Genomic DNA, 22,571 nt, shown 5'->3' with positions numbered 1-22,571 from the left:
TCCAGGCAGCGTGGTGGTAAACCTCTTCTGCACTATCTCCCAAGCCTCCACATCCTTCCTGTAATGGGGTGACCAGAACTGAATGCAATACTCCAGAAGCAGCCTAGACAGAGTTTTATAAAGCTGCAACATAACTTCCTGACTCTTGAACTCAATGCCCTGACAAATAAAGGTAAGCATGCCATATGCTGCCTTTACCACCCTATCAACCAGTGCACCACTTTTATGGAGCTATGGACTTGGACCCCTAGACCCCTCTGTACACCAACACTGTTGAGGGTCCTGCCAATAACTGTGTACTGTCCCTTTACATTTGATCTCCCAAAGTGCAACACCTCACATTGGCCAGATTAAACTCCATCTGCCATTTCTCCACCCATATCTGCAACTGATTTATATCTCACTGTATCCTTTGGCAATCTTCTACACTATCCACTGTGCTGCCAATCTTTGTATTGTCTGCTAACTTACTAACCCATCCATCCACATTTTCATCTAAGTCTATATATATATATATATATATATATATATATCACAAACAGCAGAAGTCCCAGTACACATCCCTGCAGAACACCACTAGTCATGGACCTCCAGCCAGAATAAGTCCCATTGACCACTACTCTCTGTCTTCTTTGGGCAAGCCAATTCTGAATCCAAACAGCAAAGTCACCATGGTTCCCATGTATATTAATCTTCTGGATGAGCCTACCACAAGGAACCTTGTCAAACACCTCACTGAAATCCATGTAGACAACTTCCACAGCTCTACCTTCATCAATCACCTTTATCACCTCCTCAAAAAACAATCAATTCAGTAAACCTGACTTGCCCTGCACAAAGCCCTGCTGACTGTCCCTAAGCAGGCTATGGTTTTCCAAATGCTCATACATCCTATCCCGAAGAATGCTCTCCAATAGCTTCCCTACTACTGATGTGAGACTCACTGTCTATAGTTTCCAGGATTATCCCTATTTCCCTTCTTGAATAACAGAACAACATTAGCTACTCGCCAGTCCCCCAGGATCTTGTCTATGGCTAGAGAGGACACAAAGATCTTGGTCAAGGCTCCAGCAATCTAATCTCTTGCCTCTCTCAATAACCTGGGGTGTATTCCATCAGGTCCTGGGGAATTATTCAACTTAATATCTTTCAAGAGACCCAGCACTACCTCTTTCTTTATCTCAAAATGCCCTAGCATATTAGTACGCTCCACACTGATCTCAATATTCTCCATGTCCTCCTCCTTGGTAAATACCAACACAGAGTGATCATTTAGGATTACTGCATTCTGCTACTGGAAACAGGATGCTCTTTCCATGTGCTGATCCTATACCTTTCCTCCTCCTGAAGTGGATTTGTCTTGTATTTTTGAAAAACTGAGGAACCCTTGCTGAACTGAAACAAGACCAAAAAATGTTGGAAATGCTCAGCATCTGTGGGAAGAGAAACAAAGTTCATGTTTCAGGTTGAAGACCGTTCCATTGTTGCAGAACTGAAGTAGTCTGTTTTAAGTCTGAAGTTTACTGCACAGGGGAAGGGCATCTCCCTTTTGAGAGGTGTACCTTATCTTCAAATGATCTGCTGTTGAATGGGCAAGTTACTATTGAGCAGCACCAGTAGAATCATACACAATGGAAATGGGCCCTACAGCCAAGCAAGTCCATACTGACCATCTGTAATGCTAACAGCTCATGCTTCTCGACAGATCAATAATTGGCCCATTTACTTCATACCTGATATGGTTAAAAATTTCCCATTTGGTTATCACTAAGTTTCAATCATGCTAAAGGCTGCAAAGAATTTATGAAAGGTAAAGAGGGACATTTTTTTATGGTCATCATCACTAAGTATATCCCCTGTGACTTTGATATGTACCATCTTAGTCTGGGGGGGGGGGGGGGGGTTGCGGTTGAGGTTGACAGAAAACAGATTAAGCAGTTCAACTACGGAAAGGTGTGGATTTGCAAGGTAGCAATGCATTCATAGGCTCTGGAAAAGAAAGGGAAGTAGGGTGTGACGATGACAAATTTATATAACAATATATTACTTTTCATGATTACAGTTCAAAACAATTATTTTTAATGGTGATAGTGAACTCCCCAGTTTTATTTTTAGTGTCATGTGAAAATCAAAATGCATTAGAGAATTGAGTTCAGTGTTTGTTTGGGAAGACCTTAATGAGTTCCAAAGTATCTGTTCTTATTGTAATACATATTATGAAACATTTTTTCCTCTTTGCTATATTTTAATGCAAATGTTTCATGCCTCTACGTTATTCACAGTTAATATTTAACAAATGATTTTCCTGTCCTGTACCTCACACACATTATATTTCCTGCTCTCTAATCTTTTTGTGGCAGGTGTTTATTTCAAGGCTCAAGTTAATTGAGAATTCTTTCTGCTTGTTCTGTCTGTGCATTAACTTTAGTTTTAATAAGTTCTTTTCCCATCTGGGTGATATTTTTGCAGATGTGTCTTCTTTCAGATCATGTCATCAACTCAGGTAATCCAGCTGTCTGCTTTTAATTAGGTCTTGCTATTGAATTGAAAATTAAGCAATCCTGTCCAGTGTACAAGATGATAAGAGGCATAGATCGAGTGGATAGTTAGAGACTTTTACCCAGGGTGAAAATGGCTCACACAAGGGGGCATAATTTTAAGGTGATTGGAGGAAGGTATAGGGGGATGTCAAAGGTAAGTTTCTTACACAGAGGGTGGTAGGTGTGTGGAACACACTGCCAGCAGAGGTTGTGGGGGCAGACACATTAGGGACTTTTAAAAGACTATTAGATAGACATATGAATGATAGAGAAATGGGGGGCTATGTGGGAGGGAAGGGTTAGATAGATCTTAGAGCAGGATAAAATGTCAGCACAACATTGTGGGCTGAAGGGCCTGTACTGTGCTGTAGTGTTCTATGTTTACCAGGATGTTGCCTGGATTGGAGAGGATAGGTTGAGTGAGCTAGGGCTTTTCTCTTTGGAGGGAAGGAGAATGAGAGGTGACTTGATAGAGGTGTACAAGATAATGAGGCATAGATCGAGTGGACAATCAGAGATTTTTTCCCCAGGGCAACAATGGCTAACGCGAGGGGACATAATTTTAACGTGATTGGAGGAAGGTATAGGGGGGATGTCAGGGGTAAGTTTTTTACACAGAGAGTGGTGGGTGCGTGGAACGCACTGCTGGCAGAGGTTGTGGGGCAGATACATTAGGGACATTTAAGAGACTCTTAGATAGGCACATGAATGATAGAAAAATGGAGGGCTATGTGGGAGGGAAGGGTTAGATAGATCCTAGAGCAGGGTAAAATGTTGACACAACATCGTGGGCCAAAGGGCCTGTACTGTGCCGTAATGTTCTATGTTCTATTACACTTCCTTAACAGGCAAACTCTGGAAACTCTGCCTCACAGCTCCAGGGTCTTCAGGTTCAATCCTGACCTCATGTGCTATCTGTGTACAGTTTGTATATTCTCCCATAGCTGTGTGGGTTTCCTCCAGGTGCTCCATTGTCCCCCTACATCCCAAAGACATGTTTGGTAGGTTAATTGGCTACTGTAGATTACCCTTTATTGTAGGTTGATGACAAAAAGGATCAAAGGGGAGTTGGTGGGCACGTGGGAGAATAAGTTGACAGGGGTACAAAGTAGAGAGGGGCAAAGGCATTGATGAGATTCTTCTGTTGGGAGCTGACATGGACCCAATGGGGCAGATTGCCTCCTTCAAGTCATTTTCAGTGCAGCTCAAGATAAAGTAAAAAAAGAGGCGTGAAGACTGTTTCAGCTTTTTCTTACACTGGTGTCTTAGAAATAAAGAACACTCTTTGAGTATTTCACTGAGAGTTGTTAGAGTGTGTTGCAACTGTTTGTTTTATCATGATTCCCACCATCTTAAAAACCCTTGCACTATCTTGTATAAAAATAACACAGCACTGATTCCTGTAACTTCAGGCTGGTAGGAACACAGGTGACAGTTTCAGTGAGATGCTGAGAGAGAGATCACTCGGTAAATGGTGTATTGTTTGCCAGCTAATAATTGAAGCTGGCTGAATAGCATAATTTTAAAAAAAATTTGCATTGAATTTACAGTGCCAATATGAATTATTGAGCTGAATTGGTTGGAAGTGCATTTGAACTTCTAACCCCATCAGCACTGCCTGTTCCTTCCCTACTCCTGTGGAATACATCAAATTATTTTCACATTGAATGCATTCATGCTATTTGTCACAACTATTCCAAATTGTTCCACAACTTAGTCATTCTTCGGATAATGAAGATTCGCCAACATTTGCTGTCAATATCAGTGGCTGTTTTACGAATCATATTTAAGACTTCCTCCACAAGCAGAATATCTTCTCTTTCATTCTGTCATACCTCTTCAGTCACCTACAGCATCCCCCAGTCCCCACTCCCTCCCCAACTTCCCCATTCAGCCTTCCCTTACAGTTATAAACTCTCCATGCTGTTTATATTTTGCATCAGTTGTTCTGGTTTAATGCCTATTTGAAAAGTAACTGCCATCAGCCACATTCCAGACATAGACACAGGAAGATTTAAATTCCCTTGTTTATCCAAGTCTTATTTGAAACTAGTACCTACTTAGCTGGGATTTAAATGAGACTTGTCTATATAAGATAAGGTATCTTTATTAGTCACATGTACATTGAACCACACAGTGAAATGCATCTTTTGCGTAGTATTCTGGCGGCAGCCCGCAAGTGTCGCCACGCTTCTGGTGCCAACATAGCACGCCCACAACTTCCTAACCCGTACGTCTTTGGAATGTGGGAGGAAACCCACACAGACACAGGGAGAACATACAAACTCCTTACAGACAGCGGCCGGAATTGAACCTGGCGCTGTAAAGCGTTACACTGTAGTAGCTGGCACTGTAAAGCATTACACTAACCACTTATTGACTTAAGGCTGAATAATGTGTTGTAAATTTTGCTGAAAGAATAAAAGTTACAAAATTGGGATAAGTTTAATGATCAGAAGTACCTTGCTAATTTTAACTACTTGCATAAAGTAATAGCATTGTAATCCAGAGGGATAATTCATATGGTGAATTAAACCAGAATGAGTAAAAGACAACTATAGAATAAAAGCCAGCCCTGTGGATGGCAACTTGTCACAGGCAACCCTATGAAGATACAATGCATACCACAAGAAGTGAGAATTGCCCATTACTACAGTAGTCAGTGTCCTGAAAAGAAGTGGCTGAATTTTTGATAACCAGATTACAAAGGCTAGAAATTTTTTCGATAAAACTTTGAATACTTTGCCAAGTCCTACTGTAATCACAAGTTTGACACAAACCACACAATATTGTGATTATGTGAAACTTGGTTATGCTGAGATATTGTGCCATATTTAGAGAGTTTTTGGTGGAACCACTGAACAGATCATTGTATCAGTGCCCATTACACTACTTCACCTCCTGGTTCACATGTCTCAGAATTTAAATTCTCACTCTCAAGTTTAAAATCTTAAATGCTATGTCCATCCCTGTGTCCGTAATGTCCTCTTGCCCTACAGTCTTCCAAGAACACTCTATTCTCCCAGCTGCGGCCTTGCATACAATGTTGGAAATAAATAGGTTTCCAATGAAAATAACCATTTGTTTCATCACTTACCTCTATTATGTGCTTTCACTAATTAACATAAAAAAGAGGAATATTGTTGGGGATTTTGGCCCAGAAATTACTTTTTAATGCTGACTGTTTTGTGTATCACACTAACACTTTCTTAGAAGTCCCATAAGGATCACAATCTACAATTATGAGATCCCTAGAACAGTATTGTGATTCCCTGTGTAGTGATAATTTTTTGTACTCTTCAATTGAAAATTCTCACAGCTGCTGGCACTCAGTCTTACAGCTATGATCTTGGCAGCCTGCCCTTAAAGGAATGTGTGTGCAATATGAGCAGTACACTTTTAGCTTCTGAGAAGTGCTGCTGCTTCAAGAATGGATGATGAAAAGATGGGAAAAGGAAGAGAAGATGATTCCAGGGGTCAGAGAAACCTAGCCAGGGTAATGAAGAAAGATACTGACAGGAGGTATGAAAATATAAGATAAGATATCTTTATTAGTCATATGTATATCAAAATACACAGTGAAATACATCTTTTGCATAGTGTTCTAGGGGCAGCCCATAAGTGTCACCACACTTCCTGCGCCAGCATAGCATAGCCACAACTTCCTAACCTGTACGTCTTTGGAATGTGGGAGGAAACCGGAGCACCCGGAGGAAACCCACACAGACACGGGGAGAACGTATAAACTCCTTACAGACAGTGGCCGGAATTGAAGCTGGGTCGATGGTGCTGTAAAGCGTTACGCTAACTGCTACACTACCGTGCCTGAGCATAGGCATAGGGCACTGAGCATTTGTGCATAAAGGCCATAGAAACCATCTTGGTCTATAAGAAGGTGCTAAATGCTTGACAGTGGCAGGGAGGTCTCCATAAGGAGTAGTGACACATGGGTGTAGTCTATGAAAACTTGCACTTTGAAGAAGCCTGCAATAGTGGTCTACTCTGCCTCTTCTAAAGGGCTAAAAGAAAATTAAATGAAATCCTTTCTCCTTGAGTATGGAGCTTGAATGAACTTCCTAACTGTGCATGCAGCAGTAAGCAGCAAACTGTGGCAGGGAGTAGGGGCAACAGCCTGGAATGATTCTGAGGCCGGGAAGCTGAGAATGACATAACCCTGACCACCACTGAGAAAACTGTTGAGGAACACGGGATCACAAGAGATCACAGATCTCACTGGGTTCGAAGAAGGTACCTTGAGTGTAGCCCTCTAAATAGCATGGTTTTGGGGAAATGAAGTTTGTAAAAGATGGTTATTCCGTGAGTAAATACAAATTGCCATTTCTCACACCTGTGGGGTTGCAAATCTTGCTGACTATAAATGTTAGGTGTTGCATTGTTGTTGATGTCAGCCAGGAAAGCTTTATGCCAGAATAAACAATCTCTTGTTCTAACTAAATCCTATCCAAAGGTCAGGAATTCAATTTCCCACCAGACACTAAGAGGCCCAGAAATGTTACTGTACTCCAGACTGAACCAAATTTCAACTGCAATGTTCCCTTCAGAGTTATAAGAGAGAATTTCTAAGCTTCTGTGTCATCTCTACAGCTACGTATTTGAAATCTGAAAAGATCTATCTAACAGAAAAGTGTTTCTAATTCCAAGAGAGAAGAATGAACTTCAGAATACAATTATAGAATCACAGAATTACTTAATGTGGATTCGATCTGTCATACTTGTGCCAGCTCTTTGAAAAGCCCAACCAATTATTCCCACCAATCCTTTATTCCCAACGTTATTTTGCCATTGCCATTTACTGTTTTCTCCTTCAAATACTTTTCCTTTTCCCCTTTGAAACAGATTACTAAATCGCATTTCACCTATCCTTCAAACAGTAATGGAATTGAGAAAGTGGAATGCAAGCAAACTTCTTCAGCTCAAAGGAATTAGCTAAATGTTCACCCAATATTATTGTTGGATAAAAGCTGTCAATGAAAGGTGTACAGCATGCTAATGGGTTGTCAAAATTGAACATAGAAGATCAAAAGGTCTGCAGGATGGAATATACAAAAGAAAATTGAATGCAATTAACAGTTAAAACTTAGTGTTCCTTAGTATGCTTTTGTCACAGTAGGAAGGTATCATAACTCATCTCCACAGCTTTATGGCATCAACATCACCTCCATGTCTGAAGCAGCTGAGCCATCTGGTAAGTCAGATTTAAATTGACTTGTCCTTTGAAATTATTTTACAATACAGGGTTTGTGATTAGTGGGTATTATGGCTTAAATGTTAACATAGACTAAAAACACACATCTTTGAGGCTTTTCTGATTAGTTTCTGGGCAGCCCAAGTCAACCAAAGAACTCTTAACTATGCTCTTAACGAGACTGGCTTGAATTTCCCAGCAACCAATCAAGGAATATGTTATCATTATCCACTTTAACTTGTATGTTACCACATCTTTCTAAAATTTCTGCTACAATCCTTCAACTTGCCAGGAATAATGTGTTGAGAAATATGCTATTTACAGTTTGTTCAGTGTTCCACTGTTCTTCAGCTAAGTTACATCCTGCAAAGAACTCAGTAATGTTTTTCATCCTTTTTTTGTTGCTCTGCTTGCTGTAAGTTAACATATTTTTCTTTTGCAATTGCAGAAGTTATTTTGCCTTTAAATTAAAAACGTATCTACAGTTTGGATCTAATATGTTTACTTCTATCTACACAGGTGAACCCGTGAAACACAAATTATTTTCAAGCAGAAGATCGTGGAGTTTTGGAAAGTGACAAGACTGGATGATACAAATATTAAAATGCAACTTGTTACCATTGGATAAACCCAAAGTGTGAAAGTACCTACAACATCCATTCACTCTTAAAAGTTAAATATTGCAATTTGTGGCAAAACCCCTGGTCATGTATTAGCTGACTTTGTCATTGTGTGTTTCCAGGAAGGAATGGCACTTGAGAGTAGCTCTTGGGAAATTATGGCCTGTGTAATGACAGCTTCCTAAATTGATTAGACATGCAGCACTGAAAAACTCAGTGATATTATTAAAACTCCTAACAACTTTTGAGAATTTGCCATATTGCATCTCTAAAAGAAAATGTAACATTATGCAAATGATTTACCTGACCTACCTAGAAGATAGAAACATTGTCATGCTCTGCACCAAATGCAATTAGCTTTTTCCTTCCTTTTAGCTTTGAGGCTTTAGTTTCACTGCCCTACTTAACTATTTTCACAGCCTTTTATTCTTTTCATAACTTATTGAGATGATCTTAACTAGTTTTCAACTTGTATCAAATTTATCACTTACCTCTCTTCTTTTCTTCCTCTTATTCAGGATAGAGGGTCACAGCTGAAGCTTTAGTCCATCAATGATCAAGAATCTGCTCTGTATTTCCTCTTTTCATTCAGTTGCCCAGCACTTCTATCTTTTAAGTATTAATTATACTCTTGGATTCTTAACAATTTCTAAAATGCCTCTTCAGTCCACAATGTCAAATGCTTTAAACACCTTATGGAAAAGGGTAGATTGACATTAGTAGCACTGCACATTTGGTCCGAAAATGTATCAATATAATTGGAAGTATTTGGTGTTGATGGTGAATCATTGGCATTTGGAAAGTAGCACATCCTGAAAATATTCAATTATTTAAAAGTTCAAGTAATATGTAACATATCATTGGAAGCTGAGCAGTTTAGAAGTACAACGACAGCCATGTCAGTTGATACAGTATCTTTTGCAGAGAAACACAGAGAGGTCAATAAAAGTCTAAACACATCTTCGTGAGTGAGCATGTTGGAGATTTTTCCACAATCCTGCCCACACATTAATTCTGTGTGTTCTAGTGAAAAGTACAGTTCCAGTTTAATTCAACTCTGAAACAATCCACTATATCACTTTTCTTCTTCCTGCATTTCTTTGAGATGTTTTTGCAGCGTTGTGTTAAAGCCATACTATAAAACGTCTTGTGCTTCTGTGGGGAAAGAACTCCACCGCCTTCATTCAAAATCTTATTTCATGGTAGCTGGCAGAAACACTGAAGACCTTCACAATTTTGTTAAGATTTTAAAGCCTTAAACATAATTAGTTTGAACATTGCTAGTGGGAATTTTCATTAAGTGTTTCATAGAATCCATTTTTGGATTTTATTGAGAGGCACTAAGGTTAGCTCTGATCCAGAGACCTGGGTGCAATGTTGGCCTCTGCTCCTGTCTGTGTGGTGTTCACACATTCTGCCTGTGACCATGTGGGCTTCCTCCAGGTGCTTCAGATTCCTCCCATATTCTAAAGACGCACTGGTAGGTTAATTGGCTAATTTAAATTATCCCAAGCATAGGGATGGGAGAGTTGCTGGGCACGTAAGAAAGGATAGGTTAAGGGAGATAATTGGGAAATGGTATTGCTCTGAGAGCGGGCCTGGACCTGATAGCTCAAAACACCTCCTGTGTTGTGAGAAGATATGAAATATCACATGACGTGACTAATATTAAATATTGCAACTTCATTAACCTCTTCCAATAAAAATTTGGAAAGGCAAATTTGAGTGACTGCCTTCAAATGTTACAAACATTCATTATCTTGTATAATCTAATGAAGATAATTAACTTTAATTTTCAGGTCATCATCTATGAACATGTACCATGAAGTCTCCCAATTGTTCTCCTTGGTTCATTGAGCAGAATGAAGATCATGTTTCTGTCTTCTCTCTGGAATCCAGTGTCTTTTGCAGTGAAGAGCATTTGAATAAAAATCCTTTGAACACCTTTATAATAAACGTTGGTGGCAGCAGATTCACTCTGTCGCATGAAACTCTGTTGTCCTATCCTGAAACACGCCTGGGGAAACTGGCTACATCTGAACAGGATTCTGTGCTGGATCTATGCGACGATGCCAACTTTGTAGACAATGAATATTTCTTTGATCGGAGTTCTCAGACATTCAAGTACATTATACATTATTATAAAACTGGAAAGCTGCATGTAAATGAAGAACTTTGTGCAATGTCATTTTTGCAAGAAATTGAATACTGGGGAATAGATGAACTTAACATTGACATTTGCTGCCGAGAAAGATATTACAGACGGAAAGAAATTAATGAATCCTTAGATATAAAGCGCGATACAGAACTGATTCAGAATGAAGAGGAAGATTTCTCTGGAGTGATTTGTGAAAAACTAAGGCAAAAGCTATGGGTCATAATGGAAAAACCTGATTCTTCCAAGCTAGCTAAGACATTTGGAATCCTCTCTGTAGCCTTTGTCTTAATTTCCATTGCAAACATGGCTATCTTTTCTCTTGAATATACTGTACTGGATCCCCCTTTGTTGAATGCAGTTGAGTATATTTGCATAACCTGGTTCACTGCAGAGTACCTGCTAAGATTTTTATGTGTAAAAAATAAGTGCAAATTTGTTAAGAGTTTGGTGAATATCATTGACCTCATTGCTGTGGTCCCGTTTTACATCACAATGCTGGTGGAGCAACTTTACGGAGGTTCAACAGAACTGGAAAATGTTGGGAAAGTTGTCCAGATCCTGAGATTAATGAGATCATTACGCATGTTGAAACTTGGAAGACACTCAACAGGTAAGTTCCACATTTCATATATTGGCATTTTGTGCAAGGCTAATTCAAATAAGTACGAGTTTATTTTTTTTTTAATTAATGCAGTTGCTTCATGTAATAATTTATAGCCATTAATCTCATTATCATACCATCCAAAGCTCTGCCAGCTAGCTTCCATTTTCCATCTTCCACAAGTTGGGTTCATATGAAACTCTACAGCCCGTTCTCCCCTCTCACTCTCCTATCATCTTTACTCACTCACCATCATTGGTTCCTGGTCACAAGTGCCTCAGATTTAAAATTTTCATCTTTAGGTTCAAACTTCTATTCAGCTTTACCCCTCCCAGTCTCTCACCACCCTTCTTAATGCTGCATTTCTCCAGCAGTGGCCTACTCTGCATCTCCACACACTTGGTGCATCTTTGATAAGTGGCTGATCAGTTTACTGGGCCCCAAGTTCTGGTCTTACTTAAAGCCTCTGCATCTTTTGAGATAGAAACATAGAAGACCTACAGCACAATTCAGGCCCTTCGGCCCACAAAGCTGTGCCGAACATGTCCCTACCTTAGAAATTACTAGGCTTACCCATAGCCCTCTATTTTTCTCAGCTCCATGTACCTATCCAAAAGTCTCCTAAAAGACCCTACTGTATCCTCCTCCACCATCATTGCCGGCAGCCCATTCCACACACTCACCACTCTCTGAGTAAAAAACTTACCCCTGACATCTCCTCTATACTTACTCCCCAGCACCTTAAACCTATGTCCTCTTGTGGCCACCATTTCAGCCCTGGGGAAAAGCCTCTGATTATCTACCTGATCAATGCCTCTCATCATCTTATATACCCCTATCAGGTCCGCCCTCATCCTCCGTCGCTCCAAGGAGAAAAGGCCGAGTTCCCTTAACCTGCTTTCATAAGGCATGCTCCGCATTCCAGGTAGCATCCTTGTAAATCTCCTCTGCACCCTTTCTATGGCTTCCACATCCTTCCTGTAGTGAGGTGACCAGATCTGAGCACAGTACTCCAAGTAGGGTCTGACCAGGGTCCTGTATGCACAGGAATTTAAATCTGGTCACTTTGGAGATGTGTTGATGTGATGGATGATCTGATTTATTCAGTTTTCTGTGCTCCTACCTACTACCCCCACTTTGCACATTGCTGCATCTCTATAATTTGGTTTGCCTTCAACGTTGTGCCTCTTTTATGATGCCTTTGGTCATTTTCTGTGGATCAGTGTCATTGATTGTTGGATTACGTCATGTAAAATAGCGTGGGGTGTTTGCATATACATATAAAAATGCTGCATCAAACATCATTAAGTACCCTCACCATCTGGGACATGCCCTCTCCATGTTATTACTACTGGGGAGGAGGTACAGGAGCATGAAGACCCACACTCAAAGTTTTAGGAACAGCTTCTTCCCCTCTGCCATCAGATTTATGAATGGTCCATGAACACTGCCTTGTTATTCCTCTTTTGCATTATTTGTTTATCTTTTAACTTACAGTTATTTTTATGTCTTGCACTGTACTGCTGCCGCAAAACAAGAAATTTCATGAGTGATGATAAACCTGATTCTGATTACAGTGGTGTTGGAAGTAGGGTATTGGTATGGATAGAAGACTGGCTAACAAACAGGAAAGAGAAAGAGATAGGTCTTCTTCTAGTTAGTTAGATGTAGTAAGTGGTGTGCCACGTGGATTAGTGCAAGGACCTCAACGTTTTACAGTTTTACTTATTTTCCTTGAATGAAGGCATCAATGGTATCTTTAATCCATTTGATTATCATGCCTCATAGGTAGGGAAGTCGGTTGTGAAGGAGATATAAGGAGGCCACAAAGGGATGTAGATGGATAAGTGAGTGGCAAATGGAATACGATGAGGGGAAAGTGTGAAGTTATCAATATTGACAGGAAAAATAATAAAGAAGCATGTGATTTAAGTTGTGAGAGGTTGCAGAACTCTGGAATGCAGAGGGCTCATGATTTACAAAAGGTGCAGTTACAGTGAGTAAATTATTGTTTATTATTAGGGGAATTAAATACCAACCTAGAGAGCTTGTGCTTCAGTTAAATAGGACACTGGTGGCACCATATCTGGAGTACTGTGTACAGTATTGGACTCCTATTTAAGTAAGGCTGTTAATGTGCAGGAAGCAGTTCAGAGGTTTACTAAACTAATAACTGGAATGGATGGGTTGTCTTGTAAGGAAAGATTGAACAGGCTAGACTTGTATCAACTAGAGATTAGAAGAGTTAGAGGGGACTTGATTTGAAACATATCAAATGTCTTCTGCAGTGAATTCTTGAACTCTCCATCTTGGTAATATCTAATACTATTAAATCCATCCCACAACACCTGATAAAATATCATTTACCCAACTTTCCATCTCTTGTTCAGCTTTGTCTTGCCATCAAGTTGCACCAGGCATATAAACAGAAAATGCTGGAAGCACTCATCAGGTCAGGCAGCATTTGTGGAAAGAGAAACATTCAACGTTTCAGGTTCAGTTTTTTTTAAGTGGCATCAGATCCCTGGTCTAGATGATATTCCAGCAGACATCTTCAAAACTGGAGGAGAGGCCTTGAGTAACAGATTCCATTGCCTCATTGATGTGATCTGGAATTGTGAAGATATTCCTGTTTAGCTCAGGAATGCAAAAATGTCAACATCTTCAAGGTCTGACTGTTGGACCTATCATCTCACTTCTCTCCCCTCTACCCAGAGAATCACCTCAACTGAATTCTCATAGAGAGGCCTCTTCTTGAAAGAATCCTGCAGGATTCATAGCAACCAGCAGGAGGAATTACTAGCATTATGTTTATGGTCAGGCCAATCCATGAAGCATTGTTAGAGCATCACCAGGAAACATCTGTGCCTTTGATTGATAGCATTTTCATTCCTCTGGTGGAAACCTTGTAGCAACTGCTGCTTAAGTTTAGCTACCCACTGAAGTTTGTCATCACTGTGAGCTTCTGGCATAATAATATGACCAGCATGGTCCCAAGCAGTGTTTCAGACAGAACCTTTCACCATCAACACTGGATGGGAGTGAGGTGGCATAGAAGCAGGGTCTGGACCCAAAACGTCAACCATTTCCCTCCATAGATGCTGCCTGACCCGCTGAGTTTGTGTGTTGCTCTAGAATCAGCAAGACGTTATTTGGCTGTCAGCAGTGCCTCCACTGTAGATATCACTCAGCATCTTGCAATATGATTTCCACCAATCCAGCAAGGAAGTACATATGGTCTCCAGAGTGGTGGTCAGAGTCTCTTGGTTCCTGTGGGAACATGCAAGTAGACCTCCTGATCTCCCGTGTCACCTCCTGCATTCAGCCAGGCAGCCTGACAGCTTGCTAACCAGCTTGCTGTGCTCCTTCATCATCAAAGCATCCCAATAATGATCTGCATTTAAGTCATAAGATCCAACGTGCGTGAACGGACTCCCCCTCCAGCAAGCCTTGGCATGAGATTCCCTCTGATTGATGCCAGGACTGCTGCATGCTTCTGCCTCGAGCACTTCCTTGTGACACAAACACCTCTATCCCAATCTCCATATTCCTCACAGTTGTCCCTCTCCGAGGTAGTGTGGTGTCAGGCTGGCATCTTAATAATTATCATCGTCCTCTGCCTCCTACTCTCTCTGTTCTCCCTTCCTGCTCTGTTTCCCTTCCCTCTGGGGAGGAGAAAACATGGCTAATCTGCTACCTCGCTGAGACAAAGCAGAAGATAGTTGCAGTTGTAATGTTGGAGCATTTACTTTCAAAATACTCATTTAATGATTGGTGGATGAAGAAGGTCAATTTCCACAGTAAACTGCAACCAAAGCATCTTTAAGATAAGATTTCTTTATTAGTCACATGTACATCGAAACACACAGTGAAATGCATCTTTTGCGTAGAGTGTTCTGGGAGCAGCCCGCAAGTGTCGCCACGCTTCCAGCGCCAACATAGCATGTCCACAACTTCCTAACCCGTACATCTTTGGAATGTGGGAGGAAACCGGAGCACCCGAAGGAAACCCATGCAGTCACAGGGAGAACGTACAAATTCCTTACAGACAGCGGCGGGAATTGAACCCGGGTCGCTAGCACTGTAAAAGCGTTACGCTAACCGCTACACTACGGTGGTGGTGCAGCAAAGCCAGTGGTAACAAGGGTTTGTTTATGGCCAAGCAAATCCAAGGGGATGGAATAATTGCAATAAGATATGATAGGTGAGCATACCTGTCAGATTGCATTGCCCATGGAGGTGGTTCTTGGGGCACAGTGACAGCCTTGTCCACAAAGTGCAAGTTGGCCTGCTCCATGTGCGTCAGGGTCTGTACATTTGAGGGCCCCCCTTCTATGTTGCTGGCCTTCTTTATATCACTCTGTTTGCTTAAATGGAGGAGATCATTGAAGAACCTCTTCATTATTGTTCCTTACAAGGCCTGACCTCCGTGAGGGTGGTTCAAAGTGGATGGAATGGTGCTGGTGGGGTGAAGATGTGTGTTTGAATGGAGGCCCCAATGGTTCTCCTAGCACACGGAACATCCCTCTAAGCCTCGTTCACCAGGTTTTTGATGGATGTTTTGAGTTTAGCTTGGTTTACTCTCCCTCTGCAACCTCTCTCCTCAGTGGTGCCCATTGTGTGCTGTTGTCCAGTTTTCATGGGGATGATGCCTTTAAGGCTGACACCCTTTTTTTTTGCCTACTAGCCATAGTTTTTCTGGCTACACTACCTTGGCTGAGGTCCCACCGAAAACTGTGCAGGTCTCTCTTTAGCCCCTGAGTCTGAGTGTAAACTACCTCAGTGCTGTTTCTCATGTATTTTTGGCCAGCCCAATGAATTCTTTCAGAGTTTCAATTGGGAGTTAGTAATATATGCAACATTTTTAGAGCACAGTGAAAGGGTGAAATCTGATTTCCAGGCAACAATCTTATCCATTTCTTACAAGTGGTTTAACCATCTTTCTCAACTGTTGTCCTGTTCTTCTCTGAAGCCTTCACAATGCAGAATCCAAATGGTTGTTTGCAAACTAGCTTCCAATAGATGCACATTTACAGCTTCATCTGGGATCTCAGCATTCCATTAAAGCTGTCAGATACTTATGTGAAATTTTCTCATTTGATTTTCTCCAGAATTTCTCAATTGCTGGCTAGTTTAAACTTCTGGAAACACTTAAAAATCCTTGTCAAATAGAGGCATTCTGAAATCTTACAACCACAGTAATCGAAGGACAGCTTTCTGTGTTTTATAATTCCTCTTGATTTCTGGGTCAAATTCATATCATACTCCATGGCCAAATTCTACTTCAGTTACAATACCAATACCCTTGAAATAATGCAGGCTTGTTTTAACTTGAGCTAACTTCTTGCAGTATTAGACCATTGCTAACTTTGTGCTCCCAAACAAAAGCACAGTTAGCAATGAGCAACGTTGAAATAAGCAAGCTGTATGTAGTTTCTGTGTGTAGTCTTCATTACAATCCACACAGCCAGGGCTTTCTGGGACAATTTGATAAGATCTTTGTTTTTATTTTCAATATAAAATCATCAAATTCTTTTCATGAAAACTTTACAATAGCAGCCAAGCATATTAGTTTAATGTGCTGATCATTTTTATTTAATTTTTATCATGTTTTAAATCCTTAGTATCAAGAAGGTTGAAATAGAGTACTCTTGAAGCATTTTATCTCTCAAATAGCAGTCTGGAGTTTAGCCACACTGCTCTTTGATCTTTTGATTTAATGGTGAGGGGAGTTGTCAAAGTGCTTGACATAAGGTTTGTCTTCTGATATAATTCCTGGTGATTGTAATTCTCACTAGCTGCCACAGTATGACTGATACAGGTCCTCCCAGGCTTACGAACACCTGACTTTTGTACAGCCCATACATACAAAAGAGTGTTTAGGACTCCAGTGGGATGGATTTACCGGCTGCTGTGGGGCTGCAGGCAACTTATTGGCACGAGTTGGAATTTTGCCACATCGAACCCAAGAAAAACACATTCCAGTTAACATGTTGATGTCCAGCCTCAACTCCATGTCTATACCTCTCGCTGCCTCGGTAAAGCAGCCAGCATAATCAAAGCCCCCACCCACCCCGCACATTCTCTCTTCTTCCCTCTCCCATCAGGCAGAAGGTACAAAAGCCTGAAAGTACCTATCGCCAGGCTCAAGGACAGCTTCTATCCCACTGTTATAAGACTATTGAATGGTTCCCTAATGCGATAAAAGAGACTCTTGATTTTACAATCTACCTCGTTATGACCTTGCACCTTATTGTCTACCTGCACTGCACTTTCTCTGTAGCTGTTACACTTTATTCTGTACTCTGTTATTGTTTTACCTTCTACTACCTCAATGTACTGTGTGATGAATTGATCTGTATGAATGGTGTGCAAGACAAGTTCTTCACCGTACTTCAGTGCATGTGACAATAATAAACCAATTCCAATTCTATATTGTGAATCCTAGATAGAGGCACACCAGCAGTAGTGTCATTTTTAAAACAATCAATAGCATTTAAAACCTTGTCTATAGTGAAATTAAAAGATTTTAATATCATTTAGAGTATCGTTATCAGCCCAAGATAGGCTGGGACTAAATTTGTTAATATCAGCTTTATTATGAAGAATGGCAAAATGAGATTTAAAATGTGCTCCAGACTATCTATTCCTATGGGACAACCCATCTCTGCAGGCATCTCCTGCCGTGTGGGAACTTAGTTCAAGGCTGCATTTCTGACTTGTAACTGTTTGGGTTACGAACAGTTCTTCAGAATGGAACCCTGCTGTAACCTGTGGAAGTCTTTCTGTTTTACAAAGACAATAAAAAAAATACTTGGTATTCCTGAAAGCCATCTTCATCTAGATCCAGCATATCCATCTTCCATCCCAGAGATGGACTTATTATAGACATCAGCAATGGGCTGAGGCTGTCAACGTCAATTCTGATTTGCCTCACAGCTTTGACAGGCTTTAATTTTGTTATTTTATGTGTTGAATTTTAAAAATGAAGCTTAATCTGGCTGATCCCACACCACTAATCAACTACCTATCAGAGAAAAAACAAAATCAAATTGAGAAGGAGGGGAATCAAGAGCACCCAGAATAAAGTTGCTTTTAACATCCTTGGATGCAAGTGGTTGTGAGGTCAGTGGTTCTTTGAACTAAAAACATTCGAACCTCCAAAGCAGTCAAACCTGGCTTTTTGTGCATTTCCTGCTGACTGAATTAAATTCTGGCGGAATTCTTCATGCATCCACTTGAATATTAGCTCTCTGCAATAATATTCATAGAATTACAGTAAATTCAGCCCATCCTGTCTGTGCCAATTGAAAACGAGTTCCAAGCGTACTCTTTCCCCTAAGTTAGTCTTCAACAGACCTTCAAGGTGGTCAAAGTGAATAACATTCTGAATGAAAGGAAATGGCATGGAAGTTTTTTCCACAGAAGCAAAACCAGAGTAAGGGTACCTTAAGAGAACACAAATTACTCTGCACACAGAAAGAGAGGAAATGAATGAACAGGAGAACATTCTGCAGGCCTAAAAGCTCTGATTTCAAGCAAGATCAAACTCCTAGAATTTTTTGGTGGTGAGTTAGCCCAAGTGACTAATTCGTATCAGCTCTACTTCCATATCAAACTTTGTTCGAGAAATCTTTAGGGCAAAGCATATGCAATTGCTTGTGGAAAAAATAGTTCATCCTTTAATAAACTGTTCCAATATGCTCATCCTTTACAAAGGCTGTTAGTGCACATGGGAAAGTGATGGGTCGGTTCAGCAACTGAACACCTTGCTTTATGGATACTTAACTCATTAAAATGTACAGCAATCTTAAAGTGCTTGACAGGATAAATCTTGGGTGATTCTTTCTGCTGACTAGGCTGTCTAAAACCAGTGGTCTGTAATAAGAGATCAGCTGTTTTGGAGTTTGATGGGAAGAAACTTCATTCACACAGGGTTATGAATCATTAGAGCTCCCTGCTTCAGAGGGTTGGGGAAAGATCAGTCAATGAGTATAATCAAGAGTGAGACTGATGGATTTCTGTACACCAAAGAAACTATGGATATGGGTATGGAGCAAGAAAGTGGAGTTAATTGTATTGAATGGCAGAGCTGTGCTGAGAGACTGACTACTCTCTTCCTGCTCCTATTTCTTGCATTGGTGGTGTCTAGTGAAGATGCTGTGAATGAAGTTGTCCTTTCTGGTGCTACAGCATGTTCTTCCCAGAAGACAATGGTGCAGTATACCAGGCAGGAGGCAGCAGTAAAGCATGCATGCTGATGACCGTGACATAGATTCAGATTGCCTGCCTATAGCACAGCATTGCAGCTGTTCTTGAGCTGACAATATGAATCTTTATCAATTTTCATGCTGACCCTAAGCCTACAGGTCATTATTTTTGGTCTTTGCTTGGTCTGCAAACCAGGTCGACAACAATGATGGGCATTTTGTATATGACAATCACATACTTAAGTACGAGAAATTCTTTGAAGGTGCCATACTTCAATTAAACTAATACAAACAGGACAGGTTCACAAAAACAATTAAATTCCTGTTCCTACAGTAACAGCACGTCATTGAGCTGTAAGGTAGGCTAAATTCAAAATTGTTTCCATAGGATAGGAATAAATATAGACATTAATATAAAATCTCAGCCCAAACATGATGCCATTTTTATCAGTGTATTTTTCTTTCTGAGTACGTTGATATACAAGTGATTGTGCAGTTTCCCAATCAAATCCTCGTGCAAGTTCTGACTAAACAGGCAATGCCAGAACCTCTCAGCAGGTCTGGTAGTATCCGTGGAAAGAGAAGGAGTTAATGTTTCAGGCTTGAGATTGTTTGTCAGAATGAGAAGGAGAAAACAAGTAAGTTTTCAGTAGCAGAGGAGCCAGCGGAGGGTTGGGTAGACAAAGGGAGTATCCCTGATAGGGTGAGACCAAATGTGTAAATGTAACAGTTCTGATTACACTGAAGATAGAATATGCATGATTATCTTGAGTAAAATAACACATCAAATGAGCTTCAAATCAGATGCAGCATAGTCATACTGCAAATTGACAATTAAAATATACTTAGCTGTTCACTTTGCAAATTCAAATTTCTACCTCTTTGATATCAGAGGAGACTATACATTCCGTTTTGTGCACCAACATAATTGGCCAATGTACTGCTCAGTCTGGCAATCATGCGATGATCTTCCTTTGTTCCACTGAGTGCAGTATGTGGCAAGAGACAGAGCTAATAGGATAATTAAAAGCATCAGCCAAGTCCAACGGTAATCCAATTAATATCTGTGATATGACAAGCTTTTAAGATGTACAAGGGTGATTTGTTGGATCACAAACACGTCCATTCATTGTGGGGAAAAATATGTGCTTGATTTGCACAGCTGATAAATCGTAATGATGGAGTGTTGTCAGCTGCTGTTTTAGCTCCATTTTATAAATATCATACTTCTCCATTTAGTTTTCCTTTTTAGAAAGAAACATTCACAGGAATTATTATTTTGCACTCAAATTATTGGGTTTCAGAACTCCAGAGTTTAACTTGGATTTTCTCCATTTTCTCTGCACTGGCAATGGGCAGGGGAGGGGCCTTCCCATTCTACAGATGAAATCATTGATTATTGAACTGCTATTCATATGGAGATAGTGTTGTCCCAAAATTGTAGGTGAAAATGAGTAATTGCAAGAAAAATAACAAGAAGTGTGAAGGGAAATCTGACAGAAAAAAACATCAATGCATAAAATCAAAATGCATGAGGAAGTATTATTGCAGCACATTCAGATAAAAAGAAGGGTATAGAAGAAGGCAATCGTTTATAGGAATTTCTACCAAAGCTGGCCTGTAGACACAAAGTGGAATATTGCTGCTACATTCTAATGTCTTTTAATTTTGTTTCAGTATTACTGTTTGAATGTAAATATAAACAATTGATTAAATGCCTTATTATTTGTCACCTTAAGTATTACAATTTTTATTACAATAGTTATCTTTATAATCCAGAATGTAACTAATCCCATCCACAAGGAACCTTTAGCACATTTGCACAAGATAGAAGCTTTCCATAATTCATCAAACTCACAGCGAACATACCATTCCGGAGGATAAAACTTTGAATAGCTAATACTGCCCTGCAGAATGGGACATGTAGTGATTGGACCAGAGGTATTGTCTGGTCCAATCACTGAATTATCTGGCATAATGTATTGGAATGTTTGATCATCACTGGGATATTGATGTTCATTTTACAGGTCTGAAATCTCTAGGAATGACCATTGCTCTATGTTATGAAGAAGTTGGCCTCCTTCTCCTTTTTCTCTCTGTGGGCATTTCCATCTTCTCAACAGTGGAGTATGCCGTGGAGCACACTGTCCCAGGCACAACGTTTTCTAGTGTCCCCTGCGCATGGTGGTGGGCGACAACATCCATGACCACTGTGGGCTATGGAGATATCCGGCCTGAAACTACCATTGGGAAGATAATTGCCTTTTTATGTATTTTGACTGGGATTCTGGTCTTGTCGCTACCCATAGCTATTATAAATGATAGGTTTTCTACTTGCTACTTCACCCTGAAGATGAAAGATGCAGCCCTTCGACACCATGATGCTCTGAAGAAGCTCACCAAAAATTCAGCATTTGATTCAGTTGTCAATGTTAATTTGCGAGATATTTATGCTCGCAGCATAATGGAAATGTTACGGATCAAGAACAGAGAAAGAGCTAGCACCAGAAGCAGTGCTGGAGATGACATATGGTGACCTACCTGGTCGTGCTTTCTAGTGTTAATTAATCTAATGCATAACTCCAAAGCTAGTCAGTTACTTAATAAAAGCTGCAGTGTCTCAAAACTGCATGCGGTTGCTCAATACACTGATCTTAAAAAGAACCATTACATACATATCTTTATTTATTACTCATTTCAGTTCAGGAACTCATTTCAGTTCAGTTCAGTAAGAAAAAAACAGCAAGAAGGTGTAATTCACAATACTGGCATGTGTAATGATATCGCGCTGATGCAAACCAGCTAGCTCGATGCCTGCTCACATTCACAAGATCCTGGATTCTGTTGACAGATTTGGAAATAATTTCTGATCTTCACAAGATCAGTTTTTGCAGGCTAACGTATCTGCTAATGAATACTCGGGGAAATGGCAGTGCCCCTCAAATTTACAACATAAATATTTTAACCTTTAAAAGTGTTCAGCTTTGAAGGTTAGAGTGGTTTAACTGAGAATGACATGATCAGTGAGATGCCTGCCCATTGGATTATATAGATCCAAAGCCTGTACTATTTATTGTGTCCATTATTTATTGGATTTTTTTAACTGAACATTGTTGGCAATGTACTTTGATGCCTTTGAGTCTAATATTTTTAGAAACTAGTTATTAACAGAAGAGAATTTTGTATTAGATTTTATAAGCCGGCACAGATATCAAAGGTGAATGTAGCACCACAAA

At 40.2% G+C, this 22,571-nt stretch overlaps 1 protein-coding gene across 1 annotated transcript; it reads left to right on the top strand.

Annotated features, from left to right (window-relative positions):
• The first annotated feature begins 10,188 nt into the window (after positions 1 to 10,188).
• Positions 10,189 to 21,871, top strand: kcnv1 (potassium voltage-gated channel modifier subfamily V member 1). The gene is made up of 2 exons (XM_052022621.1): positions 10,189 to 11,134; positions 21,363 to 21,871. Exons 1-2 carry the CDS (start codon positions 10,189 to 10,191, stop codon positions 21,869 to 21,871), a joined length of 1,455 nt encoding a protein of 484 aa, XP_051878581.1.
• Positions 21,872 to 22,571: the final 700 nt, after the last annotated feature.

Source organism: Pristis pectinata, chromosome 9 (assembly GCF_009764475.1).
Source record: "Pristis pectinata isolate sPriPec2 chromosome 9, sPriPec2.1.pri, whole genome shotgun sequence".
NCBI lineage: Eukaryota > Metazoa > Chordata > Chondrichthyes > Rhinopristiformes > Pristidae > Pristis > Pristis pectinata.
The sequence above is the reverse complement of the archived record's forward strand: the minus strand, read 5'-3'. Positions and strand labels throughout refer to the sequence as shown.